We start from the raw sequence: 19584 nt of genomic DNA, 5'->3' as shown, positions 1-19584 counted from the left end.
TAATATGTTGTAGAAAGCTGATGTGTTCTGATATCGCAAATAACTTAGTATCTCAGAACCTTCAACGTAACATATACATTTGGTTGCTTTTTCTACATGATAGACTGAACATAAATCTAAGCCTTATTTGGTTACTATAAACTGGAACTGACAGCTGACCAAACTAAAAATTTGACATCAATATTTAAGTCATGTATACATATTTTGTTAACTTGTAAGTGTGTTGTTTTTTTTAAGGCAGAAAGATAGACTGCTTAAAAAAATACACAAAGTCAAAGATGGAATGTATTTACAAGTCAGTGTTTAATGCAGATGAGAAAGGAATGTTTTGAACCTGGCTCCCAAACCATTGTACCTGGGCTTTTTTGTAGAAGATGGCATTAGCTCTTACATCTTTTGAACGGATGGGTCTTCATTATATTTAGCAATCTATTTGGCAGTTGACTAATTTTTCTCAGTAATGAAGTGCCTGCAGGTCATCTAGGACTCTCTTAACTAATGTAAAAATACTTTATACAAATAGTGGGAATTCCAGCTGATATCAGTAATCCCAAACCCCTCCTCCTGTAATGCTTTAATAGTCAAAATAAAACTTTCTAGACCTTCAGGTTTTTTACACATGGGCTAGCAATCTGCCAAGCATATTGTCAAATAGGTGCAGGTGGTATTAGACATATACTCAATCCAAGTTAATCTCTCTGATTTAGCAAATTATCGTTGGCAACTTTAGCAGGTTCCATTTAGACATGCAGGCAGTTCTCATACAGTAGTTTCCAGCAGCAGGATTTTAGTTTCTAGGTCCAGTAACAGCTAGTTTAATTTCTTTTTGGCAGAGCTTTGTGAAATTCTATACCTTTTGCAAGAATCATTTTGGCATATTCCCAGAAAGGCTCAAAGTTTAGTATGGGATTTATTTCAGAGAAATCTTTCAAGTGATTACTTAGTTATTTTTAAATAGAACATCATTAAATAGAAAAGTACTACCACCTGGAAAGAAGCTCACTGGAAATAAACCAGAGTTATAGGCAGGACTTGAAATATATATCCATAACCTATTAGCAAGTACTATGCCTCCTAGCCAGGATGAAAAATAACAAAGGTCCACATCCTCTGCAGTTTTACAGAATAAAGTAGTTGTGTACTGTGTTTATTTAAATGTCACAATCAGTTCATATTTAGAAGTGTTTCTTTACACCTGTAAGAGCTATAAACTTTGTTAAATGAAAGTTTAGTTTTTGAAGAAGTTGATGGAAGTTTCCTGGTAAAACTGCTTCCTTGTTGTGAGCACATGGCTTTTTCAAGCCATGAATGTAGGTATAAAGCAATCATTGGTAGCAGTATCTGATAAAATACAGTAGTGTTGAATTTCAGACTTAAAAACCAAGGAAAGTCATTGTACAGTTTATTGCTTAATCTGTAATTCATATTACTGTATGTGCTAAAATACTTAAAATGTAAAATTACCATGATATGCTTTCTTCTCTCTTTGCCTCAGATTGATTAGTACAAATTGAATTTCATGCTACCCTGCCAGAACAGATAGCATACAATGCAGAAATCACCTAATGATTTGAAACACAGTGGAGAGAGAATATCTTCTCCTCTATTTGAGAGAACTTGAAGGAGAAATATTTTCAAATGAAGGAACTGTGTAAAGATATCAGGTCTTCCAGGGAAAATCCCAATCCTGCCCAGTGAGCCTTCTGCTTAAATCCCACAGTTTGGGACTACATGTGGATGGTTCTCTTTTCAGGGTTGATGCCTAAAACGGGAAAGTGAGGAGGAAGAAGCAACAGTTAGTACAGTATTGGTGGGGAAGAAGCAAGAGTCATCTTCATCTTCCTATGGAGAAGCAAATCTTAGGCATGAGGGAAGAATAATTTAACTAAATGCAGCATATTGTTAAACAGAACTGAGGGAGTATCCAGAACAAAAAGGTTACCCATGGTTTAATTTATTAAATTTGCTATTAAGTGCACATAACTAAAGTCCCACTTAGGAAGTTTTAAGGACTAATTTGGGTTTGTTCTAAAATGACTAGCACTGAATAGTTAATATATTGACTTTTAAATCATCATATTAAGTTTCATTATTTAGATCTCATTAAGATACATGGTTACGGTCACAGCACTCTTAGAGTTATTGTTTCAGCCTGTCTGCAAACTCAGGAAAAGCAATGCTGCATCGATTTACATGCTGTGTATGTTTGGAAGGGTTTCCTCACCACTGTAAGAGCTCTTTCTAGTTCCTAACCACTCCTTCAGTCTGGGTCCCAGCCAGAGGAGGTGGCATACATCGAGAGCGTAGGCCAGAGGTGTGGAGGAATTGGCATGGAGCCCAGAGCAGCACTGTACACGCAAGTTTGAAGCTGCAACCTGTTTGCGGGAGGAATGCAAGGAAGGTGGATGGAGCCTTATTCCAGAGAAGAAAAAGAAATAAGGTTCCTATTGGCATGGAGAGGAGAGAGGGAATGGTAGCCCATAGTTTAAAACATCTAAGACAAGGATTCACTATTAAAAAGGACACTGTCAAAAGGTTTCATTCTGAAATGTGACCAACTATAAACTAGTTATATGTTTATAAGGCCTTCCTGGCTTGTTTCTTTTGGGAAGTATGCGTTCTCATGACTGTACACTATTCCGAGAAATGCAAACCTCAGATGAACACCACAGCACTTATAATCCCAGAAAGGAGCATTCTGGGAATCTCTTTAAACACTGGTAAGTATTGAACTACAAAGATAAAGAGAGACTTCTTTTTTTTTCCCCAACTGTCAAAATAAAGTTACTTTCATGCATACGTATAGTTTCATGTTGCACAGATTCTATCCTCCTCTCATTCACTTCCAACCCTCTCCTCACAAATAATCATCTCCCTTTTCTCACATATTCTCTTGTGTGGTTTGTGCACTGCTCATACACCACAAAAACACGTCTCCAGGCCTGCAGCACGGTTACTATGCTGAGGGAAAGTAGGAGCACGGTGCAGTATCTGCCTAGAGAAAGGGGAGCAAGAGCCACAGGACTCATGGTGACACTAGCAGCAAAAATAAGTCTTTATCAGTAGAGCCTTTCCAGGCTAGAGTTCAGTCATTGTAATCTGGGTGGACATGTCCAGGGAGGAGGAGAAATGTGCAAAAAAAACCCATAGGTGTGGATAAACTTGAGAGGAGGTGAGATAGTGTGAGGATAAATGGATGGAAAGAAACACGAAAATGAAGGGGAATAGTTTAAAAAAAAAAAAGCAGAGTCAAATGCAGAACTGAAATAAACATAGTGAAAGAGGAAAATACAGTGAGGAGGAAGATAAGCAGATGAGGGGAAAATAGGCTTAAAGTAGAAAAATCATTAAAAGCCAGATGGAATTATACAAACTAGCACATTTTCTCCTTAGAAAAATATTGAAGACAGGAGGGGAAAGAGGTTTACAATAAAAAATCTATCTCGGCTGCTTCCTTTAAAATTATTTCAGCGAAAGCGATCACATTAATATAATTTGTGATTGCATCACTTCACTTAATTCTTTATGCACTGGGCCCATTTTGGATGTGTCTCCCACTTCATCACACGTTGCCTGTGACGTTGATGGGTGCATATATCCACACACGTGCACACACACTATTACTAGAATGCTTCAGTATGCAGTTTTCTTTGTGCCTCTCTTCAGTGCATTTTCTCTGTTGCTTATGTAAGAAACGTAGAAATAAAATTAAGTAACACTTCTTAGAAAATATGGGGCACTTAATGTATGGGTGTGGCTTCTGCTCTGATCAGTAGGATGTATCACTGCTTTTAGAACAGCCTGGAGAGGAATGCCCTCTGACTTCAGAATATATATGTCCAGGATTGTTACTAGAGGGAGGAAAATCGTTCACGCCAGGCCTACACAAAACACAGTGCTTTGTGCCTACTTGCTCCTTCTGCTGGCCATGCAGCAAGCAAACAGCATTCCCAAAGCTGTGTTCTCATCTTTGACAATGGTACACACAATCATAGCAAGCCGAAAAGCTGTATTAATGTTATGCTCTTGTAGAAACTCAAGAGAAAGATAATGCGTACCAAATAGGAAAAAAAAAAATAATTCAAGCTTCTAATTATATAGACTCTTTAAATTACTGAGTATTTATTTACATGTTTATTGATTACCAGTTTCTTTGACCTTTCAGTTACTTCCTGATAGTGACAATATTATTAATTCTTGGAAAAGTGCTCCAGATTTACAAAAACAAAGCAAGAAACTGACATCTATACACATCTCATATATTTAAAGCCTACAAACTGTGTTTTTAAGTATGACCAGAAGAGGTAGTATATAACATTTCCGATGTAATATCATCTGCCAACATATTGTCAAATTTCTAATCAGTAAAAATGTGATTTATTTATTTATATATATACTATATATATAGCTTAAAAAATAAGTAAACCTTAATAGCTTATTGAAACTCACAGTATTAAGAAAACAGAATTAATGCCAAAACTAGCTGTACCATTAACTCAGTGTGGCTTTTTGCATGATTAAGTCGAACAGCATTTACTCTGTAGGATAATTTTCTAAAAGTGGTAAAAGCATAACCTCTTTGGAAATAATTTAATTTTAAGTATTGATCAAATATTTATGAAAATACTGACAAAGTCTTAAATATCTAATTGTAATGATTAGTGAACCAAAATGAAAGACACTTGTTGCTCTAGATTATGTGACTAAATTGGGTAATTTAAAACTGATCTTGCAAACCTGTATGTGAGTAGTCCTATTGAAGCCAATAGGATTGCTTGTGCACACTGGAACATTCACATTTCAGGGTTTACAGTACAGTTTTTATCACTTAATACTGAGATCATCACCTCCCTACCATAATTACACACACCATCATTTCTCTCATATGCAGTCTTCGGATATCCTTGTGGCAATTGCGTACCTGGAAAATTAATATTAGGAAAATATTTACTCTGTTAATGCAGGTTGGAAAAAGGAGGACTAGAACCAGAAATACATCAAAACTTTTTGCAGATTACACCTCTATCCTGATACAACACTGTCATCGGGAGCCAAAAAATCTTACTGCGTTATATCAAAGTTGCTTTGATTCATGTTATATCAGGTCTCATTATATTGGGGTAGAGGTGTACTTGTTTACAGGTAGACTGACCATAACTCAGGATATCTGGTTTGGGAGAATTTGATTTTTCTAAAATTTAGTTTTGTTCCATATTGGATTGTAGCCAAATGTTTTAGAAACTTCTTGTGATCTAAAAAATTTTTTCCCCTGGATTTCCAGAAGTGAAATTTGCTCCTAAGACAGCTGCTGCCAAGTTAAATTGACGTTCTTGTCAGTTTTGTGGCTCCTAAGGTCTGGGGCTTTGGGACTGCTCCACGATGCATACTGCCTGAGGATGCCAGGGCTTCCAGACTCCAGGGCCAACTGGTTCTCCTGGAGTGAGAGCCACAGACCCTGGAAAACCCTTGCCAGGATCTCTAGACTTCCAGTTCTGCAGCAGGGAACCTGGGAGTCTTGAGAGCCCCTGAGTGAGCTGGGCCTTCCAGGCTCCCAACTGTGGAGTGAGGAGCAGAGCTGTAGTTAGAGTTGCAGCTCCAAGGACTTCCAGTCTTTTCAGCTCCATGGCAGGGGAGCCTACAAGCCCTGGCATGATGGAACTGCCCTGGAGCAGCAAACTCTGGAAACCTAGGATCTCCATCCTGGGGCAGCCTAGAATTCCAGGCCTCTCCGCAGCTCACTAGGCAGCTGGCAGGGAACCAGACAGTTTCTAGCTCGCATTCACAAAACACTTCAGGTTTAACTAATTGGCATTTTCTGATGAAACTTGGTTTAATCGGAGAATGTCCAATTGGCTCTACTTACAGGAATGGTCCCAAGTCTGTTTAGATAATTGCAAGAAAATGTCAGCTCGGCTTCTAAATTTTCTAGTATTGCTTTTTCTGTAGTACTATAAAAAGTATCACAGTAACAACAATGGAGGCTAGGTGCTTCTAGAGTTCCGAACTCTTCACAGTCTGTCTAGTTGTAATGAATATTGTAATATTTAATAATTTTAACAAGTAATGTTATACTCATTACCTAATTTTGGTTTTCCGTGTGTGCCCTTTTCTAAAACAGCTAGGTGTGTACTGAACATGTCACTTGTAAAACATTAATATGTTTTATTAGATTTCCTTTGGAAAATACTGTGGGGCTCTGCACTATTCATTGGATTCATAGACTCTAGGACTGGAAGAGACCTCGAGAGGTCATTGAGTCCAGTCCCCTGCCCTCATGGAAACTCCCCAGAAACTATAAATCCTCTCAAGGTTTAGGAAATTTAGAAGACAGAAAATTAAAATAGATAAATGTAATATTAACTTGTCCACACAAGTCTAAGATGCCATCATAGCTGAATATGTGAAATATCATTGAGTAGTTGGGATAGTAATAATGATACCCAAAATATTACATTAGTTCTTTTTGATAAAATTGGAAGGATATATGGTTCCCATCTGGAGGATGCAGGTTATGTGTAGTTTTTGACAAACTAATAGTTTTAGGTTCTTTATACCCTAAAATTTATGCAGTGTTTTGGTCCCAAAAGTTCATGTGGTGGCTGTGTAGCAGATTGACATATTGAGAATACAGGTTCTCTCCATTGCACAATGCTAAAAGAAGTTGGAGAAAAAATGGTGTGTACCTAGTATTGTGGGGCTGCTCAAAGGTAAAGAGCTCATGTAAATTTCCTGCCTGCTGTTACTCCCTGAACTTGGTTCTGTCTTTCTAATTGCCTTCTCCCTGCCGGGCCCAGTCCCCGCAGTGTGTAATGCAAGCTAGAAGAGTTACTCCAGTGCCTTAATAACTCATTTCTTTGTCACAGGTTGGGGTGGAATAAGGACTGGCTTTGAGAATTTCTTTCCTCAGTTAATAATAAAATAAAACCTTTTGTATCTGTGGTATTGGGAGACTTTCTCATTCCACTCCCTGATTGCTGGGAATTGGCATTGGGCAGGACTTCTGCAGAGGCAGTGCAGTTCCCATGTAATTGAGCTTCCTCTTACTACAGGCAAGTGCTGTCAGGAAATATTTGGCTCATAGCTCTGAAATATACAGAGTGGCCTTAAAATGTGAGACTTCTCTTTCAGCTAGATATACTTCATGTGCCTCTACCAGAAAAGAACGTTCTCCTGATCTTAGGAGGTAGCATTCATGGTCATGTGAATTCCTAAGGGGGCTCCAGTAATTCCCAGGAACCTTGTCTGTCAGTCAGATGAGGCTTTAGTCTGTAATCAACATTGTGCAGCTATTTCAGTGGGTGGGGTAGGTGATGTATCTCCCTTCAACAAAGGCTCCTGACTCCTTAGCTGTCACCTCTCTTGGGTGGAGACCTGCATCTCTTTCCCTCTTGAGCGAGGGTTTTTCAGTCTGTACTGTTCCCTATCTATACTGTGATATACCCAGGAAGCCAGGCGTCTAAACAGGCCAGGGTCTGCTTTGATTTCTCTCCAGTGGCTGTGAGTAGCATACTGCCTGCAGTTATGAGATACTGTGCAACTCTTTATAAGCAAGCACATTTATTTTTAAGGCAAAAGCATTACAGAGGAAAAACACAAGTAAAGACAATAAAGGAACCTATACGCATGCTAAACAGCTTAGCAGAGGTTACTGCAACCCCAACTTTAGGCTCTGTAGGTGTCAGACCTTCAAACCCACAACTTGGTTCCCCCATAGTTAAAAGTTCATAACTGCCTCATTTTTAGAACCAGTAACCAACCATGAATAGTTCAGTCTCTCCTTTATACAGTGTCAAAGAGTCCTGTGGCACCTTATAGACTGACAGACATATTGGAGCATGAGCTTTTGTATTCACCCACGAAAGCTCATGCTCCAATATGTCTGTTAGTCTATAAGGTGCCACAGGACCTCTTTGCTTGCTTTTATAGATCCAGCCTAAGACGGCTACCCCTCTGACACTTTATACAGCGTGGTACTTAGATTTTGGTCTTGTGTAACTGGGGATCATCAGACAATGGCCCCTCCTTAGATCTTGGCTTCAAAAGGCAGACTGGGTTTTTGCCTAACCAGAGGTGGGGAATTTGCATTCACCTTCCCCTATATATTCCCAAGAAAAACCACTTAGCACTTTTTGTTCCAAGTGTCCATTCTTGTTTTGTTCGATATAGTCCTTTGACCTCCAGGTCTCACACCTGTCACATGTCCCCCTTCGAGAGGTTACCTACAATCCTAACCCACAATAATACATAAACCATTCATTTCATACAGTTGTCCCCAAAGACACTTAAATTAATTCAGTAAGGTCTCCCAGAGATATGCGGAAAACTGCCATGTGTCACATATACGTAACGTTAGCTGCATTGGTGAAGAGGAAGTTATTAAAGTAATACTTTTCATTTCTTCTGTGCCTTTCAAGTGCAGAGCATTGAGTGCTTCAGAAACATTAATTAAGCTTCACAACACTTCTGGGAAGTAGGTGGTATACCTATAGGTGGCATAGAGTTGGCCAACTCACCTTTTCCCTCCATTGCCAGTCCTGTTTGCCAGCCTATTGCAAATCCCGCTGGCCATGATGGTTCCTGGCAGCACATTATACCTCTGCCTCAATATAACGTGACCCGCTGCAACACGAATTCGGATACAATGCAGTAAAGCAGTGCTCCAGGGGATGGGGCTGCATGGTCTGGTGGATCAAAGTAAGTTCGATATAATGCGGTTTCGCCTATAATGTGGTAAGATTTTTTTGGCTCCCGAGGACAGTGTTATATCGGGATAGAGGTGTATATTGACCCACAAATGGCCCAGGATCAGGAGAGTGGCCACCTTTGTGCAAACCTTTGCCCATATAGTAGTTGCACTGTCTCTTCCGTGACCACAACCCAGCATCTGGACCACAAAGCCGTCTATCTTCTTATCAACTTCTAAAAATATTCCTCACTTCTTTGTTGCTCAGGGGAGTGGTATAACTTATATCTGTCCATAATACGGTAAGCCTCAGTGTCCGCATCACGTTAGTCACAGAGTGAACATTACAGCAACTGTCACTCACTAAATTTTGTGTAGTGTGGACTCTGACTGCTGCTGAGGAGGGAGTGTTTTTCTAGGCAGCATGCTTCCCATAATGCCCAGATTCATAGCGATAGTGCAGTGGGGCCAGTTGCTGATCTTTGATAGCAATCACTCTCTCTCTGCAGAGCCACCAGTTTGTATACAGGGAAGCAAGAGGCTTTTTGGCTATTTAGAACATGCTAGAAACACTGGGAAGGCACTGGGCTGCTTCCTGCTTCTGCAACCCAGCCCTGATTGTCCTAGTAGCAATGTTCAGCAATAGCTGAGATTGAAGACGTTTACTGGAAATCTATTTCTGTAAAATTTGTAATGCTTTCAAATAGTAAAAAATAAAATAAAAAATAATCTATAAAACAGTTTATAAGCGTTAGTGTATGTATGATGTGTGTGTTTAGTAATATATGATTTTTGTATAAATGTACCTGCATATGCAGAGTTGATATTCATGTGACAGACTGCAGAACAATGTAACTTGATCGTATACCAGTGAATTTATCTCGCACCTCCTCTCTGCCCCCAATTCTTCTTTCTAGGATTTACGCTAATTTTCCAAAGATGGAGCAGCATCCAGCAGCTGCTGGTTTTTTTTCTTAAAATCAACTTACCAGAGACATTTCCTCCTTTTCTCCCACTCTCCTCAACACCCCCTCACTTACCCCCCCCCCCAAAATGAACAAAAACAAACAAACCAAAAGCAAACACAAACAATTGTATGAAGCTGAGGAGAGGAAACACTGAATCCTGGGTCAGTGGCAGTTTTTCTAGACATGAAAATGTCATGACTTCCAAAGTCAATTGTTTGGTGTCCCTACAGGGACTAGAAACAGAAGCTTATGCTATTGGGCTGAGAGAGTTCAGAGGAAAACATGGAGCACCCACTTCTAGCTCTGGAAAAAGAGATATCAGACTTTAAAATCTGATATAAGGTACAGTAGTTTTTTAATGGGTCTTTTTGATCCCTGTGTAGTTGGTCTCATGTGTCACATTTCCCAGGCTAACTGCACCTCCTCTCACCCCCTCCCACCAGTCTCTTTGAGTGTACCCCCTCTCAAGTTTTAGATCTGTGTCACCCCTATCTTGAGGTGGAATCACCTAATTGTCCTACTGTCCAAGCAAGTCTGGACTGCAGTCCCCTGTGATCAACTGTGATTACCTCAGGAGGCCTGACTTAAGCTCAGACCCTGCAGTTCTGTTCCTTCTGGGAGCAATGATGGAGGTAACCAGTAATCAAGCAGCCTCCTTAAAGCAAAATATTATTTACAACAAAAGCATTTCAGAGACAACCAGTTTTAAACAATTAAACAAACTACATGCATGTCTAGATAACAGATCTCTTTCATATGGACCTCCCCAGAGACCCCTGGGGTTTGCTGTCCTAGACCATTTCCTTAACTCACAAACCATTTCTCTCTCCTTCAGGGGAGAGTCATTTAAATGCTGCCTACTAGTCCTTTGGATCAGAACCTTTCGCCAAGACCAAGTCACTATTTTAACATTTATAGCCCTGTGATCTGTTAGTTCCTAGTGTTGGCAGAACAAGGCTTGTGAGGAGGATGTAAGTTCTGCAAAACTATCATGTATGGTAGGGTGTCCTTATCTGGGGCCTTTATATTCCTCTTGGGGCCAGTTCTCCCTGAATTCTATCATTATAGGTGTTTCAGAAACATTCCACTACCCCAGTATAAGTTAGATCAATACATTCATACAAGAAATTCTAATAACCCACTATAGTTATGCAATAACTAACTCTTAGCTTTAGATTATTATATAACAGCTACACAACCATCACACATCGTAAATAAGATATCTGGATTTACAGGGAGCATGATACAAAAAATAGTCCTATTAAATGTATTTAAAGCTCTCTAACCATTCCTAAAACAGTTTTTTTGCATCATGTATGAAATATGCAGAATACATTATATTGTGGTATAATGGTTTCATTTGCATTTCTTTGCGGTGATTTGCATTATATAATGTTGCCACTGACAAACAATGTGGTCATCCTAAAACTCATGCCAATACAAACCTTTCTACCATGCTATTTGGTATTCCATGTGTGCATAATAATATTAATGCATTGACATACATCCTCCTTTTTGTATTGCTATATACACGCAGTGAAGAGATGGGGGCACGTTTTTCTTCACGCTCTGCTGATCCAAGGGAAGCCATTTTTCTCCCATTACTGTAATTCTAGTGTAGTTTAAATTGACGTTACTCTGCTGAGTGATCTTACAATAACAAAGACCAGGGAACTCGCTTTCTCTGCAGAGGCACATCACACTGTTTCTTCCTCTCCCTGCTCCTATCTGTTTGCTCCATTCTTGTAAGCAGGCTGACACTTAGAAAGCAGGATTCTTGTCATTTTCTGTATTTTGCCTATTCCCTAGCATGGAGCAGACAAACGAGAGTGTGTTGGGGAGGGCTGAGGCCAGCGTGACGTGGATGCGCATAAACTAAACCACAGCTCATAGGGCTAATTTTAGGCTTCTTAACCTAGAAATGGTCCTGTTAACTGGCAGATTAAATTGTTTATCTCAAATATATATTTTGTTATGTTTTTGAGAATTTTGAACAATATTTTTAGAAACCAAAACTTAAAAACCTATTAAGTCCTTTATTATAATAAGGAAATTAAACTCAACACCTTTTTCAATTTTATTATCGTACGGACAGTACTTTTTGTTTGTTTTCTGTAGCAGAAAAGCCCTTTAAAATGTCATTAAGTTGTGGGACATACATTGGGCAGTGTAAAGGCAAAGTTTTGTGACAAAATAAATAGAAATTTACTAAAGACAGAGTGTAAAGTTGCTTGGAAGCTTCCATATCATGCTCCACATGTCAGCCAGCTATGAAGGAGTTACGGAAAATGTGTGAGAAAAGCTCAAATACTGTGTTAGTGAATATGTGTGTTGCTAGCACAATGTAAAGAAGCATAAAATCACAGCACTTTCCCTCCAAGCAATTGTATGGCCATTCCATTATCCTTTTCCAAACTTCTCCCCATGGAAAATTACCCCACCATGCTTCCTAATTCCCCTCCCTGCTGCTGTTTTGCCATTATTTGCCTCTCCAACCTCCGGTCAGCAGCAGGATGATTTTATAAATGCCACTGCCTTAGAATGAAACTGACTGTGATTGCATGATCCTAGTCCGTGGCCTGCTCTGCAAATAAAGCACTTCTGTGATCGTCACCTTGCTGCTCCTAAAAGGGAATAGACAGAAATGAAGAAAAATAAATGCGAGATGGCAAGGGGACAAAGACAACGAGTTGATATCCCCCACAATAGTTGAATTCTGTGTACCACTAAAGATAAGTAGGAGGACTACCAGAATGTAATTGGTGGTGGTGCACTAAAATACTAAGCAGCAAATGCCAAACAAACAAAACTTATATGCCGCTGGTAACTAATTTTAACAGTGGATTATAGATGGAGTGAAGTAGATTTTCACATTGAAAATCCAGGCAAATGTCCTTGTCATATCAAGTTGTTTTTTCATGTGGTTAATGGTCAGATAGCATTTACCACTCTTTCTTGAAGTTCCTGGGAAAGGGAAATACTGATTGCTATCTGGTGTTTTAAACATGCAAGACCTGAAGTGAGCTTCAGCAATGCCTTGATTTATTTGTTTCTAATCTGTTTGATTAGAATAGTAGTCCCCAGGCTCTGTGCTTTCCTGAAAAGGAAGTTGCTGAATGCTGTTCCTTGCTTCTGCTAGCCATTCGTGGTGGTAAAACAAGTAAACTTACAACACAAAGATACTTGTACAAGCCAGATGTCTTTCCTCTGGGCACCTTTGTGTTTCAAAGACGGAAGCCGTTGTTTACTTTTTAAAAATTTCAAGGCAATTTGATATCTGTGAAAAGAAATCTTGGCTTTGATAATAGTTTAAAATAAAACAAAAGCACAACCAAACGAAACCACCCACAACCCTCTTCTCCTGTATTCTTTTCTGTCAGGTAGTTTACAGAACTTTTTAAGTGACTACTCAGGAAATAGGGTTGAAGGTAGTTATTTAGCACTAGCTGGGTAATTTCAGTAATGTGTGGAGAGGTGAATAATAAACAAATACATGACTTCGGGTGTTAACCACACTTCTGGCTGGCAAACTGTCAGACATACCAGTTTTTTCTTTCTGCTGTGATGTAGATGGGATGCTTGAATATTGATTTTAAAACATTAAATGGGGTAGGCAGAGTTAACAGCAAAGTACTTAATATTAATCAGTTCTATGTTAGTCTAAAGTCATAGGCATATAATCACTATTTCACCTGTTAGTACCCATACAATAATTGTGCAGAAGGCATTCATATTTTTCTTTTAGAGCTTTGTCATAAAAATAGCATATAAAAGGTTTGTATAATGTGTACTACAATCTGAAAATATTAAAAACTGCAGTGTACTGTGGTAAAAGGAACTGATTTCAAGATTTTTGACATGCAGAATGCAAAGTAATTTTAGAGATTCATTCTGTACTTGAGTATTATAAACATGATAGCTGTAAACTGGGGTATTAATATTCTTGGTAATATTAGATGGTTTTAAGTATTGTACATTTATTGTAATATACAATCTGCATACATCTGTTAACATACCTGGGGTGCTAAGGTTACTTTAAAGAAACTGTCAGAAAAATGGGATAGCATGTCAGTGTGATAAATTGTTTAAGTGCTGCCTTCTCAAACTCTGACAAATTGCTGTGAAAATAGAGGGATTAATTTACATCAGCAAGGACTCCTGGTATCACCATATTAAATAAAATTAGACTCCACCTCCTGTTTTACTATTTATCTGTCAGGACCTTTGTGATTCAAGTGCACTTTACTGTAGTAGCAAATGTTACATAAACCCAAACATGGAGCTTGTTTGGAGTTTGTGGGCAGACCCAATTTATGATGCAAGGCTTTAGTAGCAAGGGTGCAATGAAGCACACTCAAATTATGTGAATGGGAGTTAGCAAGAAGGCTTTCCAGAACAGCCTTTCTCTTTGCACAGGGCTGAAAGCTCTGGGTAACTTTTCTTGTGCAGTTTTCAGAGGCAGGAGTTGGCAAAGAGCCCAGATCTGCATGGAGTTTGCAGAAGGTTGGTATAGTTCTGTACTAACACTACATGGAACTAAAAGACGTAAACTTTGTGTGTTTTCTAAGTTTGTTTATACTTTACCAGGGGTGGAGTTAAATACTGGTGAAGTTGTGTAGAAGGCCTTTGTAGAGTTAGTTGATCAAAGTGGATAATCTCAAAATGAGGGATTAACTGCTGCAAACAGCCCACATAAGCCATTCTGAAATGTCATTTGAGAGATTTGGCCAAAGTTCAAAAGCAGATGGGAGTTGAGTTTGCTATTAACTCAAAATGCTGAGGTTTGCACTAAACCATCTAAGTATCTTGAAACAATAGTTCTTTTAAAACTGTACTCTAAAGTAATATGATTGTTTACGTAGTAGATGTCTAAAATTGGAGTTAACATTTTAAAAAGTTTTAACTGGGGATGGGGTTGGGGGGGGAAGAAGTACTGTATTTTATTTGCGGTAACTGTGGTTTCATGACACAGGAAGTGCTGAAAACAGAGCATAATCTGTTAAATTAAAACTGTTTCCCTACAGAAATGTGAAATCCAAAACAAATTATCTAAAGTAACTCTTTTAACGAGAACAGGAACAGCAGTTAAACATTTAAAAAGGTAGATTGTAATCCTGTACAATTCAGTATCATTTTGTCAATTTATGAATTAAGGAGATAAACTAGTAAGAACATGTTTATTTTAACTGTCTTCCTAGTAGCACCCAGCAGTGTAATTTAAAAGTCAGAGATTTAATGCATTCCCTGTTATAAAGCAAGGTCTTTTGTTTAAGGTGGGCAGCATGATCGTTTTCCCTTTAATGGTACTCAGTGGGCTGAAATATAAGAATAAATTATTAGTCTAAATGTATTGAATACTACAGTTATATTTTCTTTTATTTCTAGATGTGCATTAATTTTTAGTTCTAGGTTGTCGTATCCCAGCTGGCTGCTGGGCTCTTTTAAAATAAAATTTAAAATGGCTGAGTGAGACTTTGTGTATACTAAAACTTTGGTTGTAACATTTTGGGCAGAACGTAGTAAACATACTCTGCAGAATCCTAGCAGATTTTTATATATTTACTGCTCCAGGTGAGCTGTTGCAGAATTAATGGAATACCCGTGACTGCTCTTTTTTTCCTGTGCGTAATAAAATGTTTGTGCTACAAAGGCATAAAACCACTGTAAAATAGCATTGAAGTTCTGGTCTTAAAACAACAGAAACAAATAATGATATCGTTTCTGACCTGGGAGTTGCAGCATGAATATTATGTTCCAAGACACAGAACTTTAAAGTAGAGATAAGGTTTCTCATACTTATGAGTATCTTAAGTCAAAGAGCCTTGAAAAAATATTGTAATTTACTGTCTCTCCTGCCTCCCCACAAGGAAATGTGACAATTCTTAAAGCTTGCCATTTACTAAAAGAAAAACTGGAAAGCATGAAGATGGAGAGTTACCCCAGTCAGTCTGAACTCTGGCCCTGTATCCCTGATACTTTTTTTATTTTCCTGATATAGTCACTATGAGAAGCACATTGATATTGCAGCTTGTTGTGTCTTTTAACTTAATATTTCTTAGCATTTTGCAGTTGCCATCCTGTATCAGCCCAGTAGTCCGTCTAGGCTGGTATTCCATCTCTAACGGTGTTCAGTATGCTTCTGAGAAAAGTTCAGGAATGCTGTCATATATAGTAGTGGAATTACCTCTCCATAAGGGAAGTTCCTTTCTAAAGCCCAACGTTAATGATTATCTTATGCCCTGAAGCATTAAGGTTTTATATATTTTGTATAACATTTAATATAACTTATTCTAATTATTCATGTAAATGTTTATCCTTCCTTGAATCTCAGAGAGCTTTGGTCTCACTGATATCTTGTGACAATGAGTTCCACAGTTGGAGTATATGGTGTAAACAATTATTATTTATTTGTATTGCCGTAACACCTTGGAGTCCTAGTCAAAAACCAGGACCTCACTGCGCTAGGTGCTGTACAAACAGAACAAAAAGACAGTCCCTGCCCCAAAGAGCTAATAATCTACATATAAGATACGAGTCAAGAGATAGAGATGGATGGGGATGGGAGTCTTCTCCCAAGAAGCAACAGTTTGGGGACCCTGAAGCCTGAGAGTGTGTGCCTTTGCTGGGCCACCAAGGGGAAATACAGGTGCAGTTGCCCTGTGCTGTGACAGTCCCCGTGCTCTTTGTTTTCTGAGATTGTAAAAAGATGGATCTGATTTACCTACTTTACTCAATTATTTATACATTTCTATCATATTTCCTCTGATTCATCTCCCCTCACAACTCAACAGTCTGTGTTTTTCATTCTCCTTTCATATGGAAATCTTTTCATTGCAATAACATCTTTGTCACCTGTCTATCAGGAACTCTAGCAGCTGGGCCATTTTAAAATTCCTTATGCATTGGTTCAGCTGCAAATTTTGAGAAATTTGCAAATGCAACATGATTTTCCTGGCTGGGTACACAGACCCTAGCAGTCAGTGTATGAGGATTCAGATTTTGGTAACTATAGTCGACACAAGCTACTGTAGATAGTAAAAGGGTGAAGGGGCACAGAAAGCAAAATGGATGCAAGGTAGTTCTTTTAGTATGTGAGAAGATATCCTTTCTTCGAGGAAGGATGAGTTTGGATCATAGCCTGTAATCATTAGGTGGCACAAGTAGCTGGTAAGTGGTATTTTCGTTAGTTCAGTGAATATGATATGCCCGTATTCTACTACCGGCATGTAGTAAGATCGTGTAACTCATTGTCAGAGTTGAAGAGTAACACTGTGCTGGTGTAATGTAACCATTTTTTTTTGTTGCTGTTGTAGTTGCTGGGTGGAGGATGAGCAAAGCGAGTCAGAAATAAGGTTGTTCAGATTACCTTAGGTCTGTATTTCCATCTTTTGTAAAACCTTCAATAAGAATATCTGCAGTGGCATTCTTTGATTTTTCTATGGCTTTTTTGTTTTCTTGTTTGATTTGGAAACCTGTTCAGGTCATTTGGCTTGAGTGCGGGTGTGAGAATTCCCCAGTAACTTCCCAAACTTTTTTCTTTTTTATGACCCCAGTGGTACTTTAATGTACATTGCTGGTTAGGTGGAGGTTGTCTTTGTTTGCCAGTGTTTGTATATATTATCCCTGTGTTCTGAACTGAGCTATGATTTGGTAAAAATCACACCAGTTAATTTTTGTATAGGCAAAAGTATATTTCATACGGTGCCTGCTATTATAATCAAACCATACGGATATTGTAATGTCCTCAACAGGCAAAACAGAGATTTGTGTTCATATACTCTACTGTGGATGTTGTAATCTCTGCAATCTGCTCTCTTTTCATAATAACCTGTGGCTTGACAGATTTACAAGACATCTATTAACGTCAAGCTCCAGAGGTAATTTCCTGGTGAGAAATCCATCCCATGCTGACCCCTTGTCAAGCTGCTGGGTTTGTGTTGGGATTCCTTCCTGGATACTATCCCTGCGTGGTGCTCAGTGGCTCCATCTTTTGCATCAATCTCTTTCTAGTAGGAATATGGTAAATGTGAAGGCCCTGTACCACCAGGCAGTGCCCCTCTCTGTTTCTCCATTTTGTGTTAATGATTCTGCCCTATGAATAATTCAAGACCCTGCCTCTGCCACCCTGACTTTCCTATATGGTTCTTGGTATTTTCAGTGTTGCTCTTTTCATTTTTTTACTTCTCAGGAGAGCTGTAAAAAAGCCAGAAGATGTTTTCTGCAGACTTGGGAAAACAGCACTGCCATCAGTTCTTATTCTGAAAGTTATTTTTAACCCTGAGGGCTTAAAAAAATAAAAGGGAAAAAAAATCTTAAATTCTATAAAAAATTATTACTGAACTACCCTGGCAGCATATTTATCTGGGATTTAAACAGATTAGTCATCTATATGGAAAAATTGAAAACTAGCATTAGGTATGCATAGAGTATGAGAGAAAGGGAAAGATAAGAGGGGTAGCAAGTGAGGGTTCCTTAGTTTAACAGGTCTTTAATGTTATCATATTTCTGCTACATTCTTAGTAACTTTTACAGGCCATTCACCGTTTTTTCCTTCCTCTGAAGTAATCTTTCTTTGTAATCTGTTGTGGGGTTTTTTGTTGTCTTTTGTACTGCCAGTTTTAATAGTGATATAGCCATGGCTGCTGTTGGTGTACCTGAAATATAAAAAAGATCCCAGGATACTATAGCATTGTGCTGGCTCAGCTCTAGTTAGGTTTAGTTGTACATTTTCATGATAAAATTCCAAATTAGGGAAGGGAGTGGGTTTTTTGGTTGTGTTTTTTGTTTTGTTTGTTTTTAAGTAGAATTTAGGGCAGAAATATAAAATTGTCATCCCAGTTCTTGATGCTGGGAATAATTGTTTTCTTACCTTTTGGTTTAAAAGAAAAAAGATCGTTTTCCCCACATATATACAACATGGGGGACATTTAATTCATATATTTACCAAAAAGAGTAGAAATGAGCAGATTAACCTGTTCATATGTTGAATTTAATGTATAGCCAGAAAATAAATATAAATGAGATTCTAACCTGAAGGTATTGATCACGTGTTGTTTTTGCTATGAAGCTTATTCAGAATGAAATAAGTCAGATACTTATAGATACATGGCTCTGTGTATCATTCCCATTTTGAAATCCCATCACACTGATCTCACTGATTTTCCTTTTTTTTTTTTTTTAAATCTTACTTGTGTTTAATGCTGATAGCTATAGGCCAGCATATTTAACTAGACTTCCTTCGTATGTTCCCAATTGTTCAGTATGATCAGAAACTGCTGGTTATTGTGTTTTGTCACAAGATTTATAACCAGGTCAACAGACATAAAAACAGCTGTTATAATTCTGTGCCTCAAAGAATTCACTTCATGTTACTCCAGAGTCCCTAGTTTCTGTCAGGATTTAAAATCCGCTGGAAAAAACAAGTTTACGTAAGCAATTGCTAGTGAAGTTCTTTGGAGCAGGGACTGTCTTTTCACTGTGTGTGTGTGCAGGGCCTAGCACAAAGAGGCCCTGATCCCTGATTGGGGCCTCTGGGTGCTGTTGCAATAGCAATGAATAGGCAGCAAAGTCAGAGGAGATGAGCGCAGAGTTGAGAACCAAGAGATTCTGAGTTGTGTTATCCTTGCTCTGCCACTGACTTGCTGTATGTCCTTAGGCAAGTTGCATAAGCGCCTCTTGACATATGCAAATTGGAAGAATGATGCTCACCTAGCTCACAGGGGTGTTATGAAGTTAATGTTGGCACTGTTTTTTTAAATATATAAATGCTGGGTATTATTAATTATTGTTCTTTTTACTATAGCAAGACCTGGAATTACCAGCTGCATTTAAGGTTGCAAAACAATTTGCTTGATAGCACCCTATTTTCAGATGCTCTTAATTTTTCTAAACCTTTATGAAATCTTCTCTTGTTCTCTGCCTGAAGGTGATTAT

The 19584-nt window shown here is 38.5% G+C and overlaps 1 protein-coding gene across 5 annotated transcripts in view; it reads left to right on the top strand.

Annotated features, from left to right (window-relative positions):
- Positions 1-19584, top strand: part of ATXN7 (ataxin 7) — a 128997-nt gene that overhangs the window by 81302 nt on the left and 28111 nt on the right. Inside the window, exon 1 of one of the 5 annotated variants that reach the window (XM_030571337.1) lies at positions 13916-14154. The exons of the other annotated variants lie outside the window; for them this stretch is intronic. Coding sequence (XP_030427197.1) covers positions 14019-14154 — 136 coding nt within the window. The 5' untranslated portion in view covers positions 13916-14018. Of the gene's footprint in view, positions 1-13915; positions 14155-19584 lie in introns of those variants that run through there. 5 annotated transcript variants of the gene reach the window in all.

Source organism: Gopherus evgoodei, chromosome 7 (assembly GCF_007399415.2).
Source record: "Gopherus evgoodei ecotype Sinaloan lineage chromosome 7, rGopEvg1_v1.p, whole genome shotgun sequence".
Classification (NCBI taxonomy): domain Eukaryota; kingdom Metazoa; phylum Chordata; order Testudines; family Testudinidae; genus Gopherus; species Gopherus evgoodei.
The sequence above is the reverse complement of the archived record's forward strand: the minus strand, read 5'-3'. Positions and strand labels throughout refer to the sequence as shown.